The sequence below is a fragment of the Lycorma delicatula genome, chromosome 8 (assembly GCF_047948215.1).
Source record: "Lycorma delicatula isolate Av1 chromosome 8, ASM4794821v1, whole genome shotgun sequence".
Taxonomy (NCBI): Eukaryota; Metazoa; Arthropoda; class Insecta; order Hemiptera; family Fulgoridae; genus Lycorma; species Lycorma delicatula.
In genome coordinates, this window is record NC_134462.1 from 43,486,008 (window position 1) to 43,512,651 (window position 26,644).

Sequence of the window (26,644 nt, forward strand, 5' to 3'; positions counted from 1 at the left end):
TCCACAATAGTTTCTACCTTGGGTTACAATTGCGTTTCGTAAGGTGTCGCAACATCATCGAGTGTAAGTGTAAGAAGAGATATTGTTGTGTTGGTATGTAAGGGTATATGTTGTTATCTGTGTAGTGTTTGTGGTATGGTATAGGTGTATGTGCATGGTGTAAAAGGGTCAGCAGCTTGCCGTATATAGTGGAAAGAAACGCTGCGTAGGCTAGGGTCGTGGGGAGCGCCAACCTCCAAAGTTTTAGAGTAAGACTCCCCGTCGGGGTCTCAATTTTGAAATATGAAGCAATTTCCATTCTTTTTAATATCACTCTGTATAAAGGTATTATAATAATAAAAATATAATGTAATATCTATAATATTATGAAACAATAATTTGTAGAAAATAAACATCAACGGGTTAAAAGATTCAAACGAAGTAACGTGAGTCAAAGTAATCCAAATAATAAAAAAATCATTAATGAATATAATAATAAAATTTACACGTAATTAAGCTAAATATTCTAGAATAAAAGAAACATTATTTGATTAAAGTTCGCTTCATTACTTTAATGTTTTAACATAAATGTTACAATTTAAAAACGAAAGAGGAAAAATATAGTTGTACATTCAATAATGTTTCCATTCTCAATTCCCTTAGGACAATTATTCTAGATGACATGTATGCAGTTTTATATTGTTATAGATATGTACTATGAGCCCGTTCAATGTAAGAGCTATTCAACTGTAAACAAATTTTTATGGTACAATATAGACTATCTCGAAAAGTGAGGTATTATTAGATATTAACACGCAATAAACAAGAGAACGTTTTACAACTTAACGTATAATTATGTGAATTTATTAAAGTAAATTAGTTGTTTACGAATTAAAAACAAATTAAAATATATAATCCTAAACGTAATTACATTCTAACATGTGACACCTCGATGCGTTACACTACGCTGAGTAGCGTAACCTACATCGGTTACCTTTTTTTATTACTTTTTTCTCAAGGGAAGTGGCAGAACTCCAAGATAAAAGTAAGTATTGGACAAAAGAAGAATTAACTCGAATTGGAAGAAAAGGTACGAAAAAGTGTAAAAATGTGTCTAAGGTAATAAAAATATCTCTCATACTATGTTACGTCTCTGCTACATTAAATATAAAGGAGTAATTTTGGAGAAAATAAAATGTTATACGATAATTTAAAACACAAGTAATATAATACATAATAATTAATTTAATTTTTTTTTTTTAAATCGATATGTTTTTACTGTAATCAGCTTTCCTACCTCCAATATTGCCCCCAAAATATTTTTTTTTGGGTCGTTTGAACCACTGCTACTATGTCTAGGAAGACAAAAAAATTCGGTTAAAAAACAATAAATTTTGTGGGAAGGAGGAAAATTTGGGAGAAATTATTTTCTAAAATGGTAGGATAAACATATACGCAATGTAGATATTGAACCCAAACTTTTACAAAGAAATTGCCCCTTATTTACACGTCTCTTTGTCAAATTTCATTAAGATCGACTTATCCAAGTTATTAAGCTTCAAAACTGACAACATACTGCGAACATTCCTCCCACTTTTCTTTGTTTTTTGGGGTCCCTGGATCATGAAACGCAGAGGAAAGTAAAAATTGTTCAAAAATATTAAAAATAAGTAAAAAGATATAGCTACAATCTTAAATAAAATTTTTAGGAAAGGGGTGAACATTTTTTAGCAGTATTTCAAAAAAAATATATATTACACATTTGGTTCTATAAGCAATGGTTCTATACAATGAACTTTTAAACTAAGGAGGTTTGAGTGAATATTAAAAAAAAAGTTCTGCTAAAAAGGGTTTCAAAAGTTTTAAAAGGGTTTAAACTTTTCTAAGGAAAATATTTTGATAATTTTTAAATGTTGGCTGAAACATCCCCATCTCTTTTTCCATTTTTTTTTTTAAATTTAATTCCCCCAGAAACGGCACCTTCCTACCAATTTTGAAGAAAACTGGTTTACGGAGGCTGGAGTTATTAACCTTCAAATACGTACATAAATATTCAGTTATAAAAACGGCTATTTTGACTAAGGGATAAAAAAATTTGCATCTTTATTTAAGGTGAAAAAATATTTTTCTAATATGTCTCCTTGAAGGACAATTTTTAAATTCGAATCGATTACTATAAAAACGTTTATTATCATAATGTGGATTATAATATATGTTATTAATTGTGGCGGAGTGGTAGCGTCTCGTCCTTTCGTCTGGAGGTCCCGGGTTCGAATCCCAGCACATGACCAAGCTTATAAAGGCGATGTCATCATCCAAAAAAAAATTAATTTAATAAACTTATTCTATTACATTTATTAAACACTTTTAGGAGAAGGTCATCAGTCATTTGCCTGGTTTGATGTTATTTTCCATTTCTTTCAGTTCTGATCGAATCTTTTAACCTAAAAATTATTACAAAATCCTATAAGTGTAGTTTTTTTTTACAGAATGCATTATATGATGTACAGTTTATCCTCCACAATTCCTTATTACCAAATTACCTAAATTTAATTTAAAATTCTTCTCTTTTTTTGCTTTTTCTACCATTTATGTTTTCCATAACCACTTCAATATAAATTTACAAAAATATTTTCCGAATTTTCGATCAATATTTGATACTTACTTGAGCCTTCTATTTCTACCTAATTTTCCCATTCTTTGTAATTTTACTTCCTAAACGAATTCTGTAACTTTCAGAGATTAAATATTTAACACCTCACTATTCGGTTTTCAATCACATAAAATAAATCTGAATACTTCTGTTTAAATGTTTATAATAATGTAATAGAAATATTATGATTATTTTTAAATTGAAACTAAAAGTAATTCTAAGCTTTAGAGCTTAACAATTTTTACAAGAAAATTTAATTTTCTTTTCAACGCTTGTTGTATTTAAAATATAAGTTAAGGATACAAAAAAAAACAGTTTCTGTCGAAAACTAAAAAGGTTAAAAATTTACTTCATGAAAAAGGTAAGAAAATGAATAATGCGCTGATAAACACAAAGAGAATAATATAATGAGCATGAACTAAGGCTTCGTGGAACTCGGGAATATTTTGATATATTATTTTTTACGCCATATTTTCCAAGTAATTTCCAAAAATATTCAAGAAAAAAAAATTTGATTACAAGATATATAACAATCAAATATTAGTAATTAATAACAACCGAAAATAAAAAATGAAAAATACTGTTTAAAAATTTTTTTTAAATTTCCATTGATGAAAAGTAATTTCCTCTATATAAATAAAGGAGTAACCGAAATTAGTAATGTAAATGAGTAAGGACCTTTTTTAAGTCTGTTAAAAATGGAATTTTAAGTATGTTTAAACTGCGACAGGTTTGTTTTGAATATAAGTTCGGTTAATTTTTAAAAAATCCGATGTACTTTGACCAAGAAAACAAGGAAAGAGAACCGATTGAAATTTTACAGAATGATGGCTGTACCTGTTTTAGGTGTATGGTTGTGAGACCTGGGTTCCTAATAATATTCAAATGGCGGAGATACGTTTTATGAGAATGGTAAAGAGTTCTTCAAGACTAGATAACATCTGTAATGAATTCATCCACAAGAAAGACGCATCTAGAACATAAACCAGCGGGACTAAGAGATGTTAGGAGACCAAGAACGAGTTGCGATTCAGTCACGGGATAGTATATATTCTTTGAGACTAGAACAGACGACTCGCCTAGGCCTTGAAAAAAGAAGAAAGTTTAGATTATCAGTACACACTAAAAAGCTTTTTTGTTTTTCTGCGCGATAAACGTTTCCGTGTTATCATCGCCCGGACACGATGTATTTGTTGTAGTAAACAAAGATATTCACATATCTCAATTAAAGAAATAAAATAACCATCTGCTTTACGGCAATTGGCATGAGTAGCTGAAACCAACTACAGTAATTCAAATACTTGAATGCAAACGGACGGCCCTAAGAAACCGCAAAACATGAAATAACATTAAATTATCCCCTACATCAGTTCGCATGTTATCCCCTAGGTTAAACTTAGGAGAGTTAATATTTTATTTTTTACATGCTACCAATTAAATATTAAATATAATTTTAAAATGCATGATACATATTAAATTCTCAACTAAAAAAAATGCGTTAATAAATTTTTTCGAGATGTAAAATGAACTAAGTTTTTACATAAACTGTGTATATTCATTTATATATTGATATATACATTTATTACATTTTTAAATTGTTTGACAACAATTAATATATAAGCTTATTCAAATACCAGATGAAGTGGTAATATTGCGTAATATTACTTATCTAAAACTTTGAAAGTTAACAAAGGGACTTTGAAGAAAAATTAGTCGACCTTTGAAGTTTTTATGTATCTTTCTATTTCCATAATGACAGCATTATTCATCTTGAACGGTTCTGTTTAGAACAAAACTGTGTATATTCATTTATATATTGATATCTTAAAAGATTTTAATGTAAATTTATTAAATTTTTATATTGGTAATGGTGTTGCGTAATATTACTTTTCTAAAACTTTGAAAGTGTTAACAAAGGGAGCGACTTTGACGAAAAATGAGTCAACCTTTGAAGTTTTTATGTATCTTTCTATCCAGAATGACAGCATTATTCATCTTGAACGGCTCTGTTTAGAACAAAACTTAACTGTAAAAGCACAATACACAGCGTACAAAATGAAACTACAGTAAGAAATATTGTTGAAGGTTAGATTACAGTATAACAATTCTCAATTACGAAAATCAAAGTAAAATATATTGTTCTCATTGTATGATTTAAATTCGGATAGCTTTACTAATTTTTCTTAAATTTACTTTTATTTAACTATGTATCAGTATGATTTAATCTAAATTCATACATTTTCTGATAAATTACTAATTCTTTGTTTAGTTTGTCTTTCACTAGTTTATTTGTAAAACCAAACGCTTTAATATTTGTTCAGTAAGATATTACGATGTTAATATGGGGTAAATAATGTTAATATACGATCACGTTTGTGAATGTGTGCGCGCGCGCACGAACTTGTTTTGGAGTAGGATGCGGAAAATACAATCGACTTTTACTAAGGGTTTTAATAATATGAAAAATAAAAAGAGACGCTTAATCTCTTTGCTCGATGTAAAATATTTGTAAAATATTCAAAAATATGATTATCTGAACTTAAAGTTATGCAATCGATTAATTACTCAAATATAAAGCTTTCCCGAATTAAGAAAATAATTAATTCATTACTATTAATTACATTATTACATCATTATTTATTATTACATCATTATTTCATACACGTAAGTAATAATTTTTTTTTTCGGTAAAACAAATCAATTCAAACATCCCCCAAACACAGAAATGGACACAATTTTTTTTATCGGAAGTCCGATGTTAGTGATCATTAAACATATTGAGTCACAAAGTTTCATAAAATGGATATTGTAAGGCTTCTTTATTATTTAAAAAAAAAATATTTCAAAAGAGATTTAAATGAAAATATTATTAAAAATGTAAAAAAATTAAAAGAACAATTATCTTTCGTTCAAAGAAATGGTAACATTATAAATAATTGTAAAGTTTATTTAAGAGCAATTAAGCAGGAAAATAAAAAATTTCTAAACAGTAAAATTACAAACTAAACTGAAAAATATTTATAATTTTTCAACAATTAAAACGCATAAGACATTATAACTAATATCAACTAACAAAAAATCTTACTTTTATAATAAACTATTCAAAAACTATTTTTTTCCTCGAAAAACCCCCAAAAAGATAAATTCTTCTCTTCAGCGTAATTTATTTTTTTAAAATAATAAACAGAATTTTTTATATTTTAAATTACAACTTTTTATAATTATATTGCAATAAAATTTATTTTTTAATATGTATACATAATTAACGCGCCAACTCTTAATAAATAGCGGTAATGATTAACAAAAGATTTTCTATAGATGAAAATTCAAACCAGAGTAAGTAATATAAATAAAAGGAAACTATAAAAAATAATACTTAATATTAATAAATTGATACTATAAATATAACTTTTATTTTACAACACTATTGTTAAATGAATCTATAAAAAAAAGAGAGAGAAACCTTTACGCCGGTGAAAACATTTAAACGATAATATAGGGTACCTTGTCGGAGAGTTGCAGCTCGGACAAAGTTCGTGTGTTTGGCGCCGACGCTCGGACCACATTGTGTGATCATCCAGTACAGACTCAGGATCGATCTGGCAAGCCCAACCTCCACACAAACTGTCAACATCCCTGATATACATTAATTGAAATTTATAAAACATCTTCATTACAGTTTGGTAACGTGAAGTTGAAAAAATACATTCAGTTGTAATTATATATGTAAAAGATATAATATGACTAATATCAAAAAATAAAAAACAAACAAAAGCAAAAATTAAAATGTATTTATATAAAATAAATTACAATTATTGTAACGTAAATTTAAACAATATAAGCTTACTAAGTTTATAAAAAGTTTTCAATATTTACACCAAAAGATAGAAACTCCTCTAGGATACGATATTTTTTATTCTAAAAGATGGCAACCCTATCGTAAGAAAACAATGCTTGTATACGAAATAACGCTCACCGCATGCTAGCTTAATGAAATTTATTCGTTACAAATGAATTATGTTGATTGTTTTTCCTAATGAGGTAAAAATTTTACTTATTTTTTTAATGGATCTCGTTTTACTTTGAAAAAGAATATAAAAATTTAAAGGGAAAAATATTATGAATAAAAAACAACTACATTTAAGCCAAAAAACCCGCTATGAGTTTTCTTTTTCTATTATTGAAAATGAGTTTGCAATCTCAGGGGCCGCCCTACTTGTATCCTTTCTTCAAACTGTACACAAATATTCTGCATATAAAAATTACAAGCCGATCTCCCTGGTGGAGTAGTAGCGTCTCAGCCTTTTACTCGAAGATCCTGGGTTCAACCCCCGGTACATTTTTTATATTGTTATAGGTTTGCCGATATAACAATTAAAAATTATAGCCCATTCTTATTACATATTTTCCTTAAAATCTAGTGATGATGCATATTTTCGCTATATATACAATATTTTTCGGTAGGGTACCTTGTTAATAAATGAAATCTTACGCGGCCAAACCTATTAGCTGCACGGCTCAGCAGCCGCGGTTGTTTATGTTTACAAAAGTAACAAAATGTTAAATAATTGTTAATTATCGAACTTATTTATATGTTATTCAACTACTTACATATTTTGACACTTTTCATGCATATTTCATGTATATTTCAAGCTTTTTATGTTGCGTATAATCCGGTCTCTAGTTATGACGGTCGGCAAAAATATAAAACTTCGCTGAACGTCATATAAAAAAAATCTAAATTTTCAAATGTGAATTATATTATAATTTTAACTAATATTTTGTTTCATTGTTATTGTCCAGAGTCCAAACTATGTACCACCGCACTGTAACCGATGTTACATAACCTCACGTAAAGTTCATAAAACCAGATAGAAAAATTTCGACAAGAAGACGCAAAATTTGGCATAAAAAATCATGTTAGGATCTTACAGTTATTTTCTTTTATCTATGTACGAGTAAAAACAAAAACATTTTCGAAATAATCATAATGTTTGAAATGCAATGGTGGATCACCATTGTAAACAAAAATGTTAAAAGTTATACAAATGAATATAATAGTTTAATATTAAAAATTCAACAAAACAAGTGTTGCTAGAAACTTTTATAAGAAGTCATTTGTTAGAACTAAGGACCAGATTAGGTACGATAAAATAAACCCACATACTGCACATTTTTTGTCAACAATATCTTCTTTTTTTGTTTATTTTACGGTAAATAAAAATCATATAAAACCGTACGATAATTAATTAAATATTATAGTTGACACTTATTTTGAGTAAAGATGTTTAGAAATTCAAACTCATTATTTAGTATATGGCGAACATAAGTTATACTGTTCGAAGAACTAATAAAAATTCTTCGTTGTTTTTTTTTTATAAATTAAAGCTGAAAGGTTAATTACTTAGACCGGATATTATGATGCTAAAAAAAACAAACAGTGACAAACTAAACTGATACGTTAAAATTTACATACGGAAAATAAAAGGGTAATTTAATCTCACTGGACGGAACTTACATCATTTAATCAACGTCATCGTTGAAAAAAAGTTCTATTAAAAGTAAATTACCTCTCTTTATAACGGTGTTAATTATTTATAATTTTAATTTTATATTACATACTAGCAGACCCAGTAATGCTTCGCTATTACTAGATTTGAGTATATACTCGTATATAGAACAGAACTTCACAAAATATAACCTTTCACTTTATCCCTTTTCCCTCTTTCCATTTTTGCAAAAATATTTATTTTCACGTAACTAATATATATTCTGAATAAGAGCTAAATCCGATCATTAATACAATTTTCCGAAATATCTCGACCCCAGCCTCAACAAATTCGGAAACCTTCCCGGGCGTGCGCACAATTCACCAAAGTTTGATCGCAATCGGAAGAATGGTATAGAAACGCGTACGGAACAAATAAACATTCATTTATATATATACTTGCAGATCCTCAATGCTTCACTGTTGCTAGATTTGTGTGTATATATATATATATATATATATATATATATATATAATATATTATATAGATTAAATGAAAAGTTTGATAAAACATTAAAAAGCTTAACATTACGGAATTCACAAAATTTAACCTTTGAATTTTTCCCCTTTCCCACTTTTTTCCTATTTCCTTTTCAACTTTTCTCCTCTTTTTCCATTTTTCATTTTCCTCCTTTTCCAATTTCCCTTTTTTCTGTTCTCCCTTTCTCCCGCGCGTAAATCGGTCAAGTAATTTTTTAGTCTATAGCGGACACACATACGAACATGCCTGTATACCTGTTTGTTGTTTCGTAAATATCTTTACACCGGCGCCACCTAGCGGGTAAAGATTTTGCAAAAAATATTTCTTTTCACGTAACTAATATATATTCTGAATATGAGCCAAATCGGACCATAACACAATTTTTAGAAATATCTCCACCTCAACGGGTCCAAACTAATTCAAAAACATTAGTAGGCGTGCGCACAACAACTCACCAAAGTTTCATCGTAATCGGAATAGTATAGGAACTCATACGGGACAAACAAACATTCATATATATATATATATATATATATATATATATATATATATATTTAAATCAAGCAACAGCGAAGCATATAATATATATATTTTAAGTCTCAGTTGATAATCAGGAAGTACCTGCAATTTCAGTAAAGATCTAGCTAAACAGTTTATAGTTGCATACTTCCCCGTGCTGCACAATCCTAGCGAATCGCCTTTTTTTTTAAGGACAGATCTCACTTTTTCAGACCCATATTCTTTCTCATTTCTTGATTCTATTAGCATAGATCTGGCCGAGCTAGATCCATATTGAAGATGACCCAGTTCGTCTTTGATGTAATTTAATGTCTCCTGTGGACTCATATCTCCTCCCATAACTGCATAATAAGGCAGTGTTTTGATTGTAACATTGTCTGGTAAACCTGCAGATTAAAATACAATACATTTTGATGCTATAAGTAAAAATCTGATGTGGACACCATATGACTTCCTTGTACGCCTATTAAATTACATAAACACATTTTTTTAAAATGAGAAGTACATAAAATTATTTTTCATTAACTTTTGATATTTTTTGCTATACCTCTGGAACCAAAGAAAATAAGTTCCTATTATGATATATCGTTGAAAAACTCTTAATGAGGGCTTAATACTGCAGTTAAGAAAAAGTTCAAAATCCAAATATTTTGAGATTTTTGGTTCAATCGAATGCAATCAAAAGGGGAGGTCTACAACTAGATGTTACAACAGTCCTAAATCCAAAATTTCATCATCGTTTTTTAATTATGCGAGATACACACGTACGTACAGACGTAACGCTGAAACTAGTCAAAATGGATTCAGGAATGGCCAAAATGGATATTTCCGTTGAAATTTGAAAACCGAAATTTTTCGCGATCACAATATTTCCTTTATTTCGTACAAGGAAGTAAAACGTAAGAATAATACAAGTTGTAAAAAATTACCTACCGGGTTAGTCTTATGGTAAAATTCTCATCACAAAATACAAACATAGCAAATACATCAGGCCTGGTAAGCCGGTATATTAATTACATTTGCCTACACACACCCAGACCCGGCAGTAGCTGGAAAACCGGTTGGATATAGATATATATTAATGTCATTAAAATCTTTTCAGACTTTGAATGATTTTGGGTACGTTCTGAATTCGTTGTGTTAGTATCTGCTGGTTGGATTTCAATTAAGCACACACCTCAGGAATAGTCGACCTGCGACTGTAAAAGACTACACTTTATTTACATTCATAAATATCATTCTCTGAAGGACCTTAAGGTGGAGGCAAAACAGAGAAAAAAAAGAAAAAAGGTAAGCTGCATAATTTTGATGACATAAAAATTATAAAATGAAATTATTGTGTTTCATATAAATATAAAACAGTTTTTTTTTTTTTTTTTGGTTGTTTGTGGGCGAAAAACGCTTGGGCGTTATCATCGCCCGGTAGTTATTAAAAGGGTAATATAATTCCAAAATAATAAGCTATACAAGGTGTAAACGTAATATTAATCATATAATAAAATTTTACTAAAACAAGCCAAGAAGGCAAAATAAAACCCAAAACTAATATCACAGACAAAGTTGATAAAATATTAAAGATAAAATAATAGAATAAAGAAAGTATAAAAACTTACCTAACTCTGATGGGTTGTGCAAAAATCTCACCCCGGATGATAAAATTAAACACATAGAACTAAAAAATCAAATCGAAAATAAAGGTTAAAATTATTAAAATCTCTCCTTACAGAAAAACATATATAAGTATATTACATCCTTTGCAGTAACCCAGTACCATGCAAAAAGAGAAACATTCGCTCCAAAACCCTGCCATCATTGCCCAAGATATCACGAATGCTGCTGGGTATATTAAATTGACGACGCAACGCCGCATAACATACGCAGTCCACGAGAATGTGGTGCACAGTCATGCGGCAGTTGCATCGTGTGCACCGGGGTGGGTCTTCTCCTGACATTAGATATTCGTGTGTGATCCTCGTATGCCCCAACCGTAACCGGCAGAGGACCACTTCCTCACGACGAGAATTCCTGCAAGAGGAGCCCCACGGCAACACTGAGTCTTTAATCCGTCGAAGTTTACTATCGACGGCAGCCGTCCAGCCACTTTGCCACCTTGCTCGCAGTGATTGTTTTATATGATTAATAAAATCAAAAATAGTAACTCGGGTGGTGAAAGGAGGCTGAATACACGCTTCTTTCGCAGCAGAATCTGCCCTCTCATTACCAAGAACCCCAACGTGGCTAGGGATCCAGCAAAAACCTACCCCCTTGTTTCGTTTTCTAACTCAGCGATTTTATCATAAATGCCAACGACGACAGGATGTCCGGAATAAAGGTTTTCCAACGCCTGGAGGGCAATGTACGAGTCACTGCAAATAAGAATGTTCCTATATTTAGGGCCAACGATACTTAGAGCCCTATCCACAGCGAGTAGTTCCGCGGTGAACACATTCGTAACACCAGGTAGGCCAAACATATAAGTCTGTTGATTGAAAACAAAAGCACAAGCAACGTTACCGTCATGCTTCGACCCATCAGTGTATACCACCACGTCTGGGTTCGACTTGGTGAGGAGAAACTGGAACACCTGCTGGTAAACAATAGGTGGCGTTGATTGTTTATCATACGTTGTAAGATCAAACGTAAAATTTACATGGTTTATTCTCCACGGGGGATTCGAGCACGGACATGATGGAAAGAACGAGGGAGTGCCAACATTCATACGCTGCAGCAGACGTCGTGTACGGACAACCACAGGCGCAGTACAACGTGGACGGTCCTCATACTTCCTCAAATTAGGATTCTTAAGAACTGGGTCAAAAGCTGGGTGATTCGGCTGTCCGCTGAGACGGGCAAAATAAGATAACAAAAGCTGGTCTCGTCTATCCCAAAGTGATGGCTCGCCACTGTCTACAAGTAAGCTTGCGATAGGGCTCGATCTAAACGCACCCGTGGCAAGCCGAAGAAAAGAATGATGCACATCGTCCAGCATCTTAAGTACGGTTTGATGAGCTGAGGAGTAGGGACACAACCATAATCCAAACGGGAACGAACAAGGGAGTAGTAAAAACGTAACATACACGACCGATCGGCCCCCCAGTTGGTGTTACTTAGGATCCGCATCATATCCAAAAGTTTGGAACACTTTGTCCTCAAATCCCTCATATGTGTGACCCAAGTATGACGGCTATCAAAAAACAAACCCAGAAACCTGACGTAAGTAGAGACAGCAATAAGCTCACTGTTCAGAAAAACCCGCGGATTAGAAGGGTTACGTAGCCGAGAAAAGACTACACATTTCGTCTTGTCGGGTGAAAATGTGAAACCAGTAGTCCCTGACCAAGCCTCAAGGCGAAATATAGTGTTCTGCATCAGTCGCTCCGCAGTGGGTGTAGAGCGGCTCGCAACGTAAATAACAAAACCATCAACGAAAAGACAACAAGAGACAGGAGCCTGTACACAATTGGTAATGCTGTTTATGGCCACAGAAAACAAGGTGGCACTTAATACACTACCTTGCGGTACCCCATTTTCTGAGACGACACTGTCTGAAAGTGAATCGTCTACACGAACACGAAACGTCCGGTAATTCAAGAATCCCCGGATAAAAACAAGCATGTTGACAGTGATCCCCCACCTCCTAAGAGTGTTAAGAATGCCACGTCGCCAGACCGTGTCGTACGCCTTTTTTATAACGAAAAAGATAGCAACGAGGTGTTGGCGGTTCAGGAAGGCGTTTTGTATGGCTGTGTCCATCGACACCAAATGGTCAATGGAAGATCTCCCATGTCGGAACCACACTGTTCCGAAGAAAGAAAGCCATGTTTCTCTAAGTACCACGCAAGCCTGCGGTTCACCATCCTCTCCATTACTTTACACAACACGCTTGTTAAAGAAATAGGACGGTAGCTTAAGGGATCGGTTTTCTCTTTGCCAGGCTTTATAGTACTGGTACAATAAATGCCTCCGACTAGTCGGGCGGAAAGACTTGTCCGGAGAATAAACCGTTGTAAATACTCAAAAGAAGTTGTAGTGCTGAGTCAGGAAGGTGCGAAAGCATACAAAGACGAACGTTGTCCGGTCCAGGGGAAGTGTCACGAGAGTTCCTAAGTGTGTGCAACAATTCTTTAAGTAAGAATGGAGTGTTCAATTCACCATCCGAAACACCAGTATTCAACCCCAATACTTCCATCCGTGCTTTGTACCTCTGAAAGTCGTTACTATATGACGAGGTGAGAGACACCGAACGGAAAGATTTCGCTAAAGTATTTGCTACAGCCGAAGATGACGTAAGGAGTCCCCCTCATCGACGAGACCGAGAATAGATTGCCCTGGCGACCTGAAAATTGCATGGATTTTTCTCCACACAATAGACGTGGGAGTAGTACGTGAGATGGTGTTCACGTACTTCGTCCATGAATTCCTCTTATCATTTTTCCAAATGTCTTTTTAAAAAATCTTCAAATATTTCATAAATTTCAATTAGATTTTCAGCATTCAGTGTTAATTATTGAATACAAGGGTTGAAATATTTACTCGTAATTTTTAACTAATTATGTGAATTTTTTCTGTTAAGTACCCTCTAGTATTAGCAGGGTTTTAATTTTGTTTTTTTTGGGGTAAACAAGTGGTGAAAACTGACCACTTAACTTTTTCTTTAAATTTTCATACATTAAGTATCATTTCTATGACTGGAAATAATTATTTGTTGCTTATTTCATGAAAATAAATGCAACCGATCAGGGTTTTGGAAGCACAAATTAATATACATACATGAAAGTGTACCATCTAACAAATTTACTCATATCTTGGAATAGTCAGGTAAAGATATTACCTGTACATACTTGATATTTCATTAAAATATGATAAAAATTTTAATTTTATGGAAATATTATAACTTATCAAATCAAGGCACATATGTATGAACTCCAGCTTTCTTGGCAAATAAAAACTAGTATGTCAAAAGTTAATAAATAGCAAAATATTATAAATACATTTAATAACAAAGTACGATAGAAATGTATTACATAATAATTCTATAGGAATATTTCCATAAGGACAATTATGACAAGTTTTAACAACCTTTTTTTTTGTTGGAGGAGGGAAACTGCCACAATGTGATGTCAAAACCCATGGCAGTGTGGGGGTTTGACCAACGCAAGTTTTACCTTCAAGCTAGATCAAACCATATTGATAATACTAATATTTAAAAAATGAACACTGTTCTTTAAATTGGAAAAGACTCACTTAAACCTGTTTAGTTTGATTTTGTTAAAATTTAATTAATTATTTAATTTCTTGAAATGTTTCATTTGGTGACAAACTCTTACAACTAAATTGAGGTTTTGATATATCTCCATAAAAAATTTTACAATAAAAATGCAATTGTAATTTTAATATTAACTGAATGTAACTAGTCAAAATTCTCTTACAGTTTTAAAAATTCTACATATATTATAAATTCTGGGTTTAAATTGTAATCTGACTGTATTTTTCATATTCTGCAAGTATTTTATCTCATATTTCCATGTGCAAACCTAAAGCTTATGTGGGTGAAACATCTAAATAAAAAAAGGTGTAGATTTTTTTAATATCTGTGTTTTGTACTAATGTTTTCTTGCCTGAAGCAGATGAACCTACTCACTTTAAACTGTGGTCCTTAGGAGGTAAGATTTTTAAACATTTGTAAAATTAAAAAAAAAAAAATAATAAATAAAAACGGATTCCTACAATGTGATAATGAATTATGATATTCAAGTAAGGGAAAGAAAGAAACTGGATTTCTCCATATCAGATAGTTAAAAAAACATAAATATCAAAAATACAATGTAAAGTATTATATACCAAAACATTTATAGAAGTATGAATAATAGTTTACATTTTCAGTTGTTCCTACTCATAAAACTTTGATACCATCTAATGTGTAATATCAACTTCTATGTTTCAATTTTAATATAAACAATGATTAATTGTTAAAAATAATTATTTCCATGGAAACAAAATTAAGATAGTTAACAATAAATTCATGTCTAATTGGCTTTAATCTTAGTATGTCATCTTTGATTGCTGTGGTGAAAGTTTTTGTATCATTTTCAATGAATTAATTAAAAATTTACAAATATTTATTTCTTTTAAAAATCATAATACTTATGATTTTTTGGAAAGGTGTGCAGAAAATTACTGTAATAATGAAAATATATAACTGCCCAAAAAAAAAAAAAAAAAAAAAAAATTAAGTACTTTTCAACTTTTCTTAATTGAAGTGACGTAATATCAACATTTAAAATCATAACAGTGTTAATATACGAGGGTCGTTCAATATTTAGAGACAAATGAATATGAAAAATTATAATTTATCAATGACAATGAAATACTACTTTCAACATATTCCCCAGCTACAATATTGGGCATTTTTATCCATCTTTCTGAAAGCTTTTTATTACAGCAGTAAAGAATTGTTCACCTTTGTGTCTTGAGTTATTCTTGTAACACGTTCTTTAACTGCTTATTATTTAACATGGTGCTACATAAAAACTCTGAGGACCAAACAAAAAAACTGGGACTGTATAAAATTGTGAGATTGGGACTGTAAGATGGATCTGACCCAACTTTTAAACAGTTTCCATGTCTTTTGAGCAGCATGAGGGTGCACATTACCATGCAGAAGAAAATTTCTTTTGTGAGAGAACCAGTATACTTCCTCCTTACTGAAGGTTTCACTTTGAACTCCTAGCATGTTACAACAATACTACTTACTGTTAATTGTATATTGTTTTTGCAAGTAATCACAATAAAATGGGCCCTATATAGTCCCAGAACACTGTTAGTATTACTTTACTGGCAGCTGATGCATAGGTTTAATTTTTTCCTGGTAGATAAAACTCAGATGTTTTTGTTCCAAATTTGGGAATTCTTAAGTTATCATGCTGACTAAAAAAGTATTACCTTCTGCTAAAGCCACTTTTTAAGTTCAGTAAAAATGTGAATTCAAGTGTTTCTGAGTCAGATGTATTGGAGCCCACCTTTAACACATTTTGCAATGATTCAACTCATAGATAATAGAATACGGAGTGCAACAAATTTTTAGAAACTACAATCACAAGCTACATGAAACTACATGATTTCTTGCAAGCTTTAGTTGAAACTTCCACTATATGAAAATCGTGAAATTGTTCTGTTAGATTTAAACTGTTCAATGCAATTACTAAAATTTGCATAGGTAATACATTTTCAGAAAATAGAAATCTTATCACAGCTGTTCTACCAGTACACGTTTCAAGTGGGCCAAACATTCTGAAATAAACGAAAGAGGTTATAATAATGAAATTCTTTTCAGACAATTGATATTGCCTATGTCACAGGTGCTAACTTGAATGTCAAGCAGTTAGTTTATTCTATTAAATAGTTCTTTCTCTGTTGCAATTTACCACTTAAATTGATCCTCATAAAAACTAATGAAAATTATAGATTTTCATTAGTGAGAACACTATATATTATAGATCACAAGTGAGAACACTTGTGATCCCACTTATAAACCTCAGATATCCAGTGAACCTCCTCTTACCCAGTAGAAACTGTTGAAAAATGGAACAAGTAATATTATTTTTCGGAAAGATAAAAGCTGCTTTCTTAGCATTTTATAAAAGGAACAAGAGGCAGGTGATATTTAACTGTCAGAAACCTATCTGACTAGCTACAGTAACATTCAGATATAAATAAAACTGATTTTTTATTTCAGCAATGACTTGTGAAGCACTTTATATTATCTTACTTTGACTTTTATTCCAAATTAAATCTTATTTCTAATAGAACATAAATAAGCAATTGATGACAATGGACCAGAGACTTAACTCCCAAGTCTTTATTATCATGATCACTACTGCAATATAGCCCATCCTGTTTCCACTTGCATACAACTAAGAGCAAATAAATTACATTACCAAAATGTTTGGATTTAGTGTGGTTAATGCAATTTAAAATTTATACATTGCAACTGAAAATACGTTCCCCAAAATTGAAATTTAAATACAATAGAGCAATGGAATATTAAAAATCAGTAAAATGAACAAACAGTAGATACACTGTTACACATATTCATAACATATACACATCATTTCAGTATATTTACAAATGGAAGGGTGACACAAGAAATGGATGGTAAGAATGTAGGTGTACATAACTAAACGTAAATCCAGGAGTATTTTTTGATAACTGTAATACTCTAGGTGCTCAGTATTACTCTATCTAAATTATAGATGCTGAGCATTATTCTATTCTACCTAAACAACAGGTGCTGAGCAACTTCTAATACCATAACTGGTATACAACCCAAAATTGTGGGATATTAGATGTACTGAAAAAGTCTAGTTAGTACTTCTTAATAAAACTAGGGTCATGAATTATTTCCCACTAAGCAATATGTCTAAGATTATATTTATGATATTATACAGGGTGTCCCATATAAAACACAACCCATCAATCACTCATCCATGAAATTTCAAAAGTCAAGCTTACTCCCTACTCGTTACTGAAATGGACTCGTCCAACATCTGAACATCGCGGCGACACAGTAGAACACTACCGATACTAACAACAATGCAATCATAACGCGCAGTGTATTGCTAGAGACAAGATTGTGTTTTTGCTAGATGAACGTGTTTTCATTGTTGAGTCGTACTTCAGTACGAAATCAGTGGTTGCAGTGCAAGATTTGTTTCGCCATAAGTACCCAGATAAACCAGCTCCTAACAAAACATCAGTATTAAGGTTAGTTGCAAAATTTAGAGAGACTGGTTCTGTTAATAACAAGGAACACAAAAGATCTGCGTCAGTGTTGAATACAGATACAGTCACTGAAATCAAAGACCAATTACTCGCCTCGCCAAATAAATCGATCAGACGTTTCTGCTGAAATTAATTTGTCTAAATCAACCGTTCATCGGGCGACCAAACAATTGCAATTACGACCTTATCGCATTCAAACGGTTTATCAACTTCTTGAGCCCGACAAAGAAAAACGGCTACAATATTGTCAATGGTTCTGTCGATTTCTGCATGAGGGAATTAATGTTATGGATTTGTTATTTTTCACAGATGAAGCATGATCTCATTTGGATGGCTACGTAAACAGCCAAAACATTAGAATTTGGAGTGCTGAAAATCCCCATGTTTATCACGAAAAACAATTACACCCGCAGAAGTTGGGCGTGTGGTGCGCGATATCGCGGAAGAAAATAATCGGTCCTATTTTTTTTGAGTATGCCATTAATGCAGAACGATATCAGGATATTTTATTTCAGTTCATTGCACTCTTGTAAGAGGAAGACAGAAACTGCTGGCTACAACATGACGGTGCGACATCGCACTACGCAGGTTCAACTTCTGATTTCGTTGAGGAATTCTTTGGTAATCGTGTTATCGGTCGAGGCTTGTGGCCACCAAGATCTCCAGATTTGACTGCGGCAGATTTTTTTCTATGGGGTTACCTCAAAGTAAAAGCCTACAGCAACAAACCACCAACACTTGAACAATTGAAATTCAATATTGAACAAGCTGTATTAAATATCCAGCCACAAACTTTATTCCATATAGAGAGATTCCATATATTCTATCTGCTGGAACAACTCAATATATTGCTGAAAACTTTAGAATGATCTTGACAGTAACACATGGATTAGCAATTAATAAAAGTCAACGGATAGCCAGTTAGCATACTGCGTTAACACTCCCTACAATGATTGTGTTGCATTATAATACAACTATGTGCCTGCTACCTACAGAAAAATACACAGTTCTTATCGATACAGTAGTCTTAGTTTTGCTTTCTTGTTATAAGTAAGCTATAAAAAAACAAGAATTTCAATAATCTATTAGAATTTTCAACAAGTTATTAATGTTTGTATTAAGTTAGTTATTATATTAAGCATGAATAGATATTCTCTCTTATGTTGCTAAATAGACATTAACTATTTGTAATGACAAATGCGGCTATAGTTTAATATGTGCAGAGTCTAATATTTTATTATTATAAACAAAGATAACTTCACTGTTTGATTCATGAAGTGACGAATCATCGAACTACCAGCTGTTCTGAGGAATGTGAACTGACAACTACAAATCCAAATATCTTGAGTTGCTTTACATGATTCAACTATACTAAACCAGTACTTTCCATTAACTGAAAGTAAATCCCAATTTTTTAACTCATAGTTTTTCTTTTTTACTAATAATTCCAGTACATTATGTAGATGATTGTCAAACCATTACTAGTTCTGACAAAAAAAAATGTAAAGATTCTCTTACCTGATAACAAACTAGAAAAAACATGCACAAAGCAAACAGAATATTTTCAAGAATAAAGATAATAAGATGAATTAATAAAAAAGAAAGTAATATGTTTTTTTTTAGCCTGAAAATTTATAGTATGTGAAAATGCCATCCCTGACCGGGATTCAAACCTGAGACCTCAGGATGAAAGGCTGAGATGCTACCACTCATGCCACAGAGGCCGGGCTCTTTTTCTAAATTTAAAAAAAAGAACCATTTTTTCTTTTAAATGCTACATATATTCTTTTTCATTACCTTTCACTATAACCAGAAAATGTAAAAATTTAAGTATCCCCTTATCATGCCTAAATGCAAGATCATTATGATGTCTGAATTATTACTTTTTATGTACTGTTCTTTACCTCTAATTTTAGTTGGTCTCAACTCCTGCTAAAATACCACCCAGAAAGAAACTAATCCCAGCCTTGTTTAACTCTGAGGATGCATGTGTACTGTTTATTAAAATGTTACTTTGATAAATAGCACTCATTCTTATAATTTCCATGATTTTTCACAATTTATATGGTATCTTTTTGATAATAGATGTGAGAATTTTATAAAACAAAAAATATCAATAAAAATGTGCTCTTTTTATTTTAAATTCACATAAGTAATGAATTTTCTCTGTAAAGTAGTTTGTACTTATAATATATATATATATTTAAATTCTATTAAACAGTTAGTACAGAATATTGAGGTAATATAAATTAGCTTAATTTTACCATTAAAGTACTTTCACAGGATCCTGCATTCTCAGTCATGACTGAAATAATTTAGTTACTGCATAAAAAAAATTAAAAATAAAAATACTAAAAAATTGCATATCAATTTATTATACAAGTACTGGTTGGTATCTGTTACACTTTTATAAGGCTGCCATCCTCACACTGATGACTACTAATGGTTAATCAAATTGAAATTTTGTTTGTACTTAAACATGTAATATTTTTCAAATTATTTAATTTTAATAAATTTCTAAACTTTATTAACTTCTAATATTTATATATTTGTGTTAATCAGAAATATAATGTTTATTAGATGGTCTGGCATATTAGATAAATCTAATTTATTATTTTTATAATTTCTATTATGATCAAGAAATCTAGTTTTAAAGGATTTTAAAATGTTAATAATTAAAAGTAACTACTAGTAGTGCTTCTTATAATCAAAAAATTAATTATAAAGACATTCAATTTAAACTTATGTATACCAACAGTACGTAAGACACTTAATAAAGTCACAAAAAAAGACAGTAGTATAAATATTTTCATCATAATGATGGCAATGATAATGTTAGCATATTCAAAAATTATTTTTTTATTGGTAAGGATACTTTTTTAAACAGTGTATATTATATTAAATTAAGGATGAATATAAACTATTCTGCACATTTTAGGGGTTAATAAAAAATGAAATGAAAAGCAATGTAGTGCACATTGATTTTTTTCAAGCACTAGTGTAGGTACTTGAGTTACTGATGACTTTGAATGATCATTCCGGCACAATGTAACAACAGGGGGCGGGGGGATCGTCAGTTGAACAATGACTACCGTGTAGAAGAAAGCAATGTGCATCTTATGGTTTCATGAAAACAGATCTGTTATTACTGTTTTTGAGGTTTTTGTTTTGAGTATCACCATGATCCTCCTAATAAAACATTGGTATCAGCAGTTTAAGGGTACAAGAATTATATTTAAAAAAAGGTGTTGGCTGTCCTCCCATCTCCAAAGGAAGTTGTAGATCGAATGAGATAATATTTTTAGAGAAGCCCTGGTATATCAACTCATGTGAGTTTATAACTAGTAATACTCCAATCAACAATTATGAAGGGTCTACACAAGCACCTAAAACTTAAGGCATACAAAATTCAGTCTGTGCATGCAATTAAGATGATGATAAACCATGCAATTACAATTTTGCCATGTACATTCTTGATAAAGGGAATGAAGATAATGTGGTTTTAGAAAAATTAATCTTCTCTGTCAAAGCTACCCTCCATGATTCTGATCTCATTAACATCATAATTGTGGGGTTTAGGATTGCAAGAATCTTCATGCCATTCGACAAACAAAACATGATAGCCTGAAAATTAATCTTTGGTGTGCACTGACTATTTATGAAGTGATTGTTTGAATCTTCTTCACCAAGCCAATGGTTACTAGCGCTAGTAGTCTATATGCCATATAGATAACGAGATGGTGAAGCAGAAATAAATATTAATTCGGCATATATGAGTTATATTTCAGTAGTTTAGGCTGAATCATTCTGTCACTCCCATGTGAAGGTACAATTAATTATTGATTTATGCATGTAATAATGTACTGTAAGCTATCACTTTGGCACTGTGGCATGCCAGTGATAAGCAATTAAAAGTTTGTTGTATCTTTTTTATTGATGTTTAATAATGATATCATTTGTAATGCTTCATATTATTATTCAATTCAACAAAAGAAAGCATTTCAATCTGTATTATCGTGTTACTCCATACGGTACAATATAATTCTATAGTTATTAAATAACAGTTTTATTCAGTGCTATTTTTATTAAATTTAATTTACCTTCTGTTTTTTGCCAATTGGGTTTTAAAGATGAGTGACTCTATCATGAAACATAAACCAGGGAAACGCTTAAGTAGCTCCAAAAAAAAATAATAATCAGCAACATATATATATATATATACCAAAAGAGCTTTGATGGAATAAAATATTAAAGGTAAGAGTGTTTCTCTAATTCTGTGCTTTGTGGAGGCTTAAAGAATGTTATATTGTATATATATAGATATTTACATATACAGGAAAAATGGATTATAAAAAGTTTAAACTACCTAAATTTATAAATATATATATTATATAATTATTGATTTATTAATAATTAACCTCTGAATGTAAAAAAAATTTACAATAAATAATAATTCAATAATAATAAAAAAAAGAAAATATGAAAAAAATCAGTAGTTATTAGGGAAATAAAATTTTATGTACTTTATGTATTTTATTTTACTTTTATGTATATGAAGTTGGATTCGAACCGAAGTGTGCGTGGTTACAGATCTGATACATTCTCACTTATATCATATATCTACTTGAGCGATGTGAAACAAAAGTAATACATAACTAATATAAAATACTGATATGAACATCACAAAAAAATGTGATGCAATGTGGTGTCTGCCAAAATGCAATTTTGTAACTGCTCACCTTTATCAAAGAATTGAGGATTGTATCTCACTTTCAAATGAAGTAAGTTTAAATGAAGTGCAGCAAAAAATGTGTATTTTTATTTTATTAGGTGAACAAGGAAGTCATGTGATACTCACATCAGATTTTTGTATTATAAGTTATTTTTACTTCATTCATTTTTATGTTAAAGTAAAGAGAAGTATTTTTTCTCTGATGGATGGCACTAAATTAAATTAAATTAGAATTATCATACTGTTACGTTTTGGTTTGCTGCACGCTTTCATGAAACAAATTGTACACATGTTACAGGAGTAATATTACAAACATAAGTATAAGTATATATATATATATATATATATATAAGTATAAGTATAATTATAATATTACAAACTTACAAATATAAGTATTACAAACTGAATATTGGCAACTCAACATTTACTTCCAACATGGTGGCACACCATCACACTGGGTTTACATGTTATGGACTACCTACATGAACAATTTCCTCAACATTGAATTGGCTGTGACGGACTAAATCCCTAACCTCTTCAATTCCCTGATGTTATGCAACTCGATTGGCAGTTTGTCAAAGACAAGATAAATGCAACAAAAATTGTCAACATCAATGAACTAAAAGGAATTGAAGGTGTAATTAATGAAGTAGCTATATATATTCTTCATAACGTGTGGTATGAAATAGAATATAGTCTAAGACATTTTACGTGCCACAAAAGGAGATAGTGTGGAACTTGTTTGAATTTAAAGTGTTCTAAACAAAACTGTTTGAAAAGCCCTGTTCAACAGTAAAACATGTGTTCAAGAACACGACTTTGTTTTTTTTTTTAATTAACCTAAAATATCCTAAATAATTTATGATCACCTGCATTTTTAATTAATAAATTCATGTAATTAGAAATGAAATACAATAATTAAAACTCATAGTTTTTGAACATCTTTACAGTAATTTATATATAATTTTAATAGAAATAAATCCTACAATTTCATTACAGGTACATCAGTTTGATTAAGAAACTAAATTATATCTTCAACAATTTTTTGATTAATGCTGACGGTACAGATATGAAACATAAAATGATAAATATTATCAATAAAATTAATAGTATGAAGCATAGTGTTTTAAATTTATTGGAATATATGTTTTCCAAAAAATTATGAATTGCTACAGCAAATGTAAAAGAGATAATATTTAACTTTTTACGCCTGCAAAAAAGATTAAACAAATGATAATAAATAAGAGGTATTAAAATAATAATATAATAAAAATAATACAAAATAAACAGTAATAAAATAAAAATTAAACACAAATAATTGTCCTGGCTCTGGTTGACTAACTTCAAGACAGTGCTTTTAGTCAAAGCCTAGTGATATCATATCATATATATATATATATATATATATATATATATATATAATAAATTTGAATATATTAATAGTTTGTTATTAAATACTGAGCAAGAAAAAACTTATACAAAGATAAAAATTATGCTTTATTTGTAGACATTCTTAACCTAAACATGTTTCTTGTAGTAAACATATATGAACCACATATCACATTTCATAAATACGAGCCATATTCATAAAGTATGGGCCATTGGCTTATATTTAAATATTAGCAGGTGTAAACACAGTTTCATGGATGCAGGGCCATCTATTGGCTATTTACAAAGCCACTGCAGTTGTTGTTTTGATTTTGTAGCCAGCCAGTGAATGCAGGTCACAATGCCCATGACAATCATTTCTCCCACCAGTTGTCAAGTGCACGCTGTGATTCGATTTTTATGTGCAACAGGATTTTCAGCTGCTGAAATTCATCAGTTGTGCCTAGAGTATGGATCTACAGTAATGAGTGAAGGAAAGGTTAGACAATGGTGTTGTGACTTTAAAAATGGTCACACAAATGTGCATGATGAAGAGTGGAGTAGCAGGCCCAGTATTCAGACCAAAGAAATCGTTGAACAAGTAAACTGAAAACTGTGATGTGATCGTCGATTGATGATTAGTGCTCTGGCTGATGAATTTCCCCATGTTGGACACACCTCTATCAATGCAATTGTCACAGAAAAGCTCAGATACAAGTTGTGTACCGAAAATGCTCACCGACCAACACAAAGAGCAAAGAATGTACAGTGGACAAGTGTTTTTGGACCACAATCAACAAGATAGATGATTTGTTTCCCCACATTGCTATGGGTGACAAGACATGGATATCCTACACCAATGCAGAATCAAAACAGTCAATGCAGTGGCACCATTCAAGTTTCCCAAAACCAAAAAAGTTTTAAGCAATCTCTGTACTCGAGTCGAAAAATGTTGGCTACCATTTTTTGGAACGGCAAGGACGTCAGTTTGGTTGATTTCATGGAATGTGATCAACAATTTCAGCTGACATGTACTGCGAAACGCTCACAAAACTGAGATATACGATCCAAAATCAACAAAGCATGAAATGATCATTCGGCATAATCCTCCATCATGACAATGCATGTTCTCACACTGCTGCCTTAACCAAGAAGAAAATTCAAGAGATTTGTTGAGAACTTTTTGACCACTCTCCATACAGTCATTTGAAAACGATGAGGAACTCAAGACTGCCGTAGTCAACTGGTTCAATTCCCAGCGAACTTCTATGCAGAGGGGTTAAAGAAACTGGTGCAGCATTACGAAAAGTGCTTAGAACTGAATGATGATTATGTGGAAAAGTGAGGCAGATATGTAGTAAACTAAAATTGTAAGTAAAAAACTTTTTTCACAAGTCAATTTTTTTAATGACCAAATGGCACTTATTTTATGAATATGCCTTGTTTCAGATCGAGGATGAACATTTATAAAAAATGAATCATTCTTTAAAATTCCAGCATTGTATTGTACTTAATCTACAATTTGTTTGCGGTGACTGAATCTGCTGACAGATATGCTGTCGTGGCATTCTTGATGCATCTATGCACTAGGGGCGTAGTATAGTTTAGGCTGATTGTGGTAGGCATGGGGTCTTCTTCTTCGCGAGTTAAGACTTTTGCTTAGTTCCTGAGGGCAACGTGGTAGCGTTAGATGTCAGCTGTCTTCTTCAGAAGGCAGAACTCATTACTATCTCTCGTGGCGAATTACCGATATAGATGTCCCTCGGGGCATCTGCATCGGTGGTATCTCACCGTGGCCGGGCTGAACACTGTAGAATGTGATCAGTTTGAGGGCAAGAAGATGTCCTCTGTTAAAGCCATTACTGGCAAGGAACGGAGGGGGTGGTGTAGCGACCTGACACGCTACGAGGTGGGATCTTCTCCCCTTGGGGGGGAATTGAGATGTACTTAATCTACACTGTTGGCGGGACGCGGCTGCATGCCATTTAGTCGTGGTATGTAGTGGCGTCTTAATGGCAGTTTAAGGTGGTGAATGTCACACGGGGCTCTGCGATGGAGCCGAGTGGGAGTAGGCGTTCATTCGCCTCTCCCGGGTAGACCAGACCAGAGTCTGCAGTTAACGTGTTTAAGTAACCCAAGTAAGGGTCTATTTAAAGCGGTAGCGGAGTTTCATTAAGGGAACTAGGTCTAAATTTTGTTGTTGCGATCAACACTTTTGTAGGAAGTTGTTGTTTCTTTGTCTCGATTCACGAGATATTCACAGAATTGGCTCATTAATTAATAGAACTAGGCACGAGGTTCGTGCTTCCGCATATAGGCTTTTATCTTAGTTCTTGAGGGCTACGTAGTAGTGTTAGGTGTCCGAGTCTTCATTAGAAGGCGATTTCACTGGGGTGGAATTACTGATGTAGATGTCCCTCGGGGCATCTGCATCTGTGACATCTCACAAGGCTGGACTGAACACTGTGGAATGTGATCAGTACGAGGGCAAGAAGATGACCACCGTTAAAGCCACTACTGGCAAGGAACTAAGAGGGCGGTGTAGCGACCGGACATGCTACGTTGGCAGGATCTTCTCCCATC

General features: G+C 31.9%; 1 protein-coding gene across 1 annotated transcript in view; it reads right to left on the reverse strand.

Moving 5' to 3' along the window:
• Positions 1 to 4,623: 4,623 nt before the first annotated feature.
• The window catches only part of mfr (ferlin family C2 domain-containing myoferlin misfire), a 77,952-nt gene continuing 55,931 nt past the window's right edge, over positions 4,624 to 26,644 (reverse strand). Inside the window, exons 17-19 of the mRNA XM_075373624.1 lie at positions 16,295 to 16,470; positions 9,283 to 9,566; positions 4,624 to 4,638 (exon numbers count right to left, since the gene is read on the reverse strand). Coding sequence (XP_075229739.1) covers positions 4,624 to 4,638; positions 9,283 to 9,566; positions 16,295 to 16,470 — 475 coding nt within the window. The remainder of the gene's footprint in view (positions 4,639 to 9,282; positions 9,567 to 16,294; positions 16,471 to 26,644) is intronic.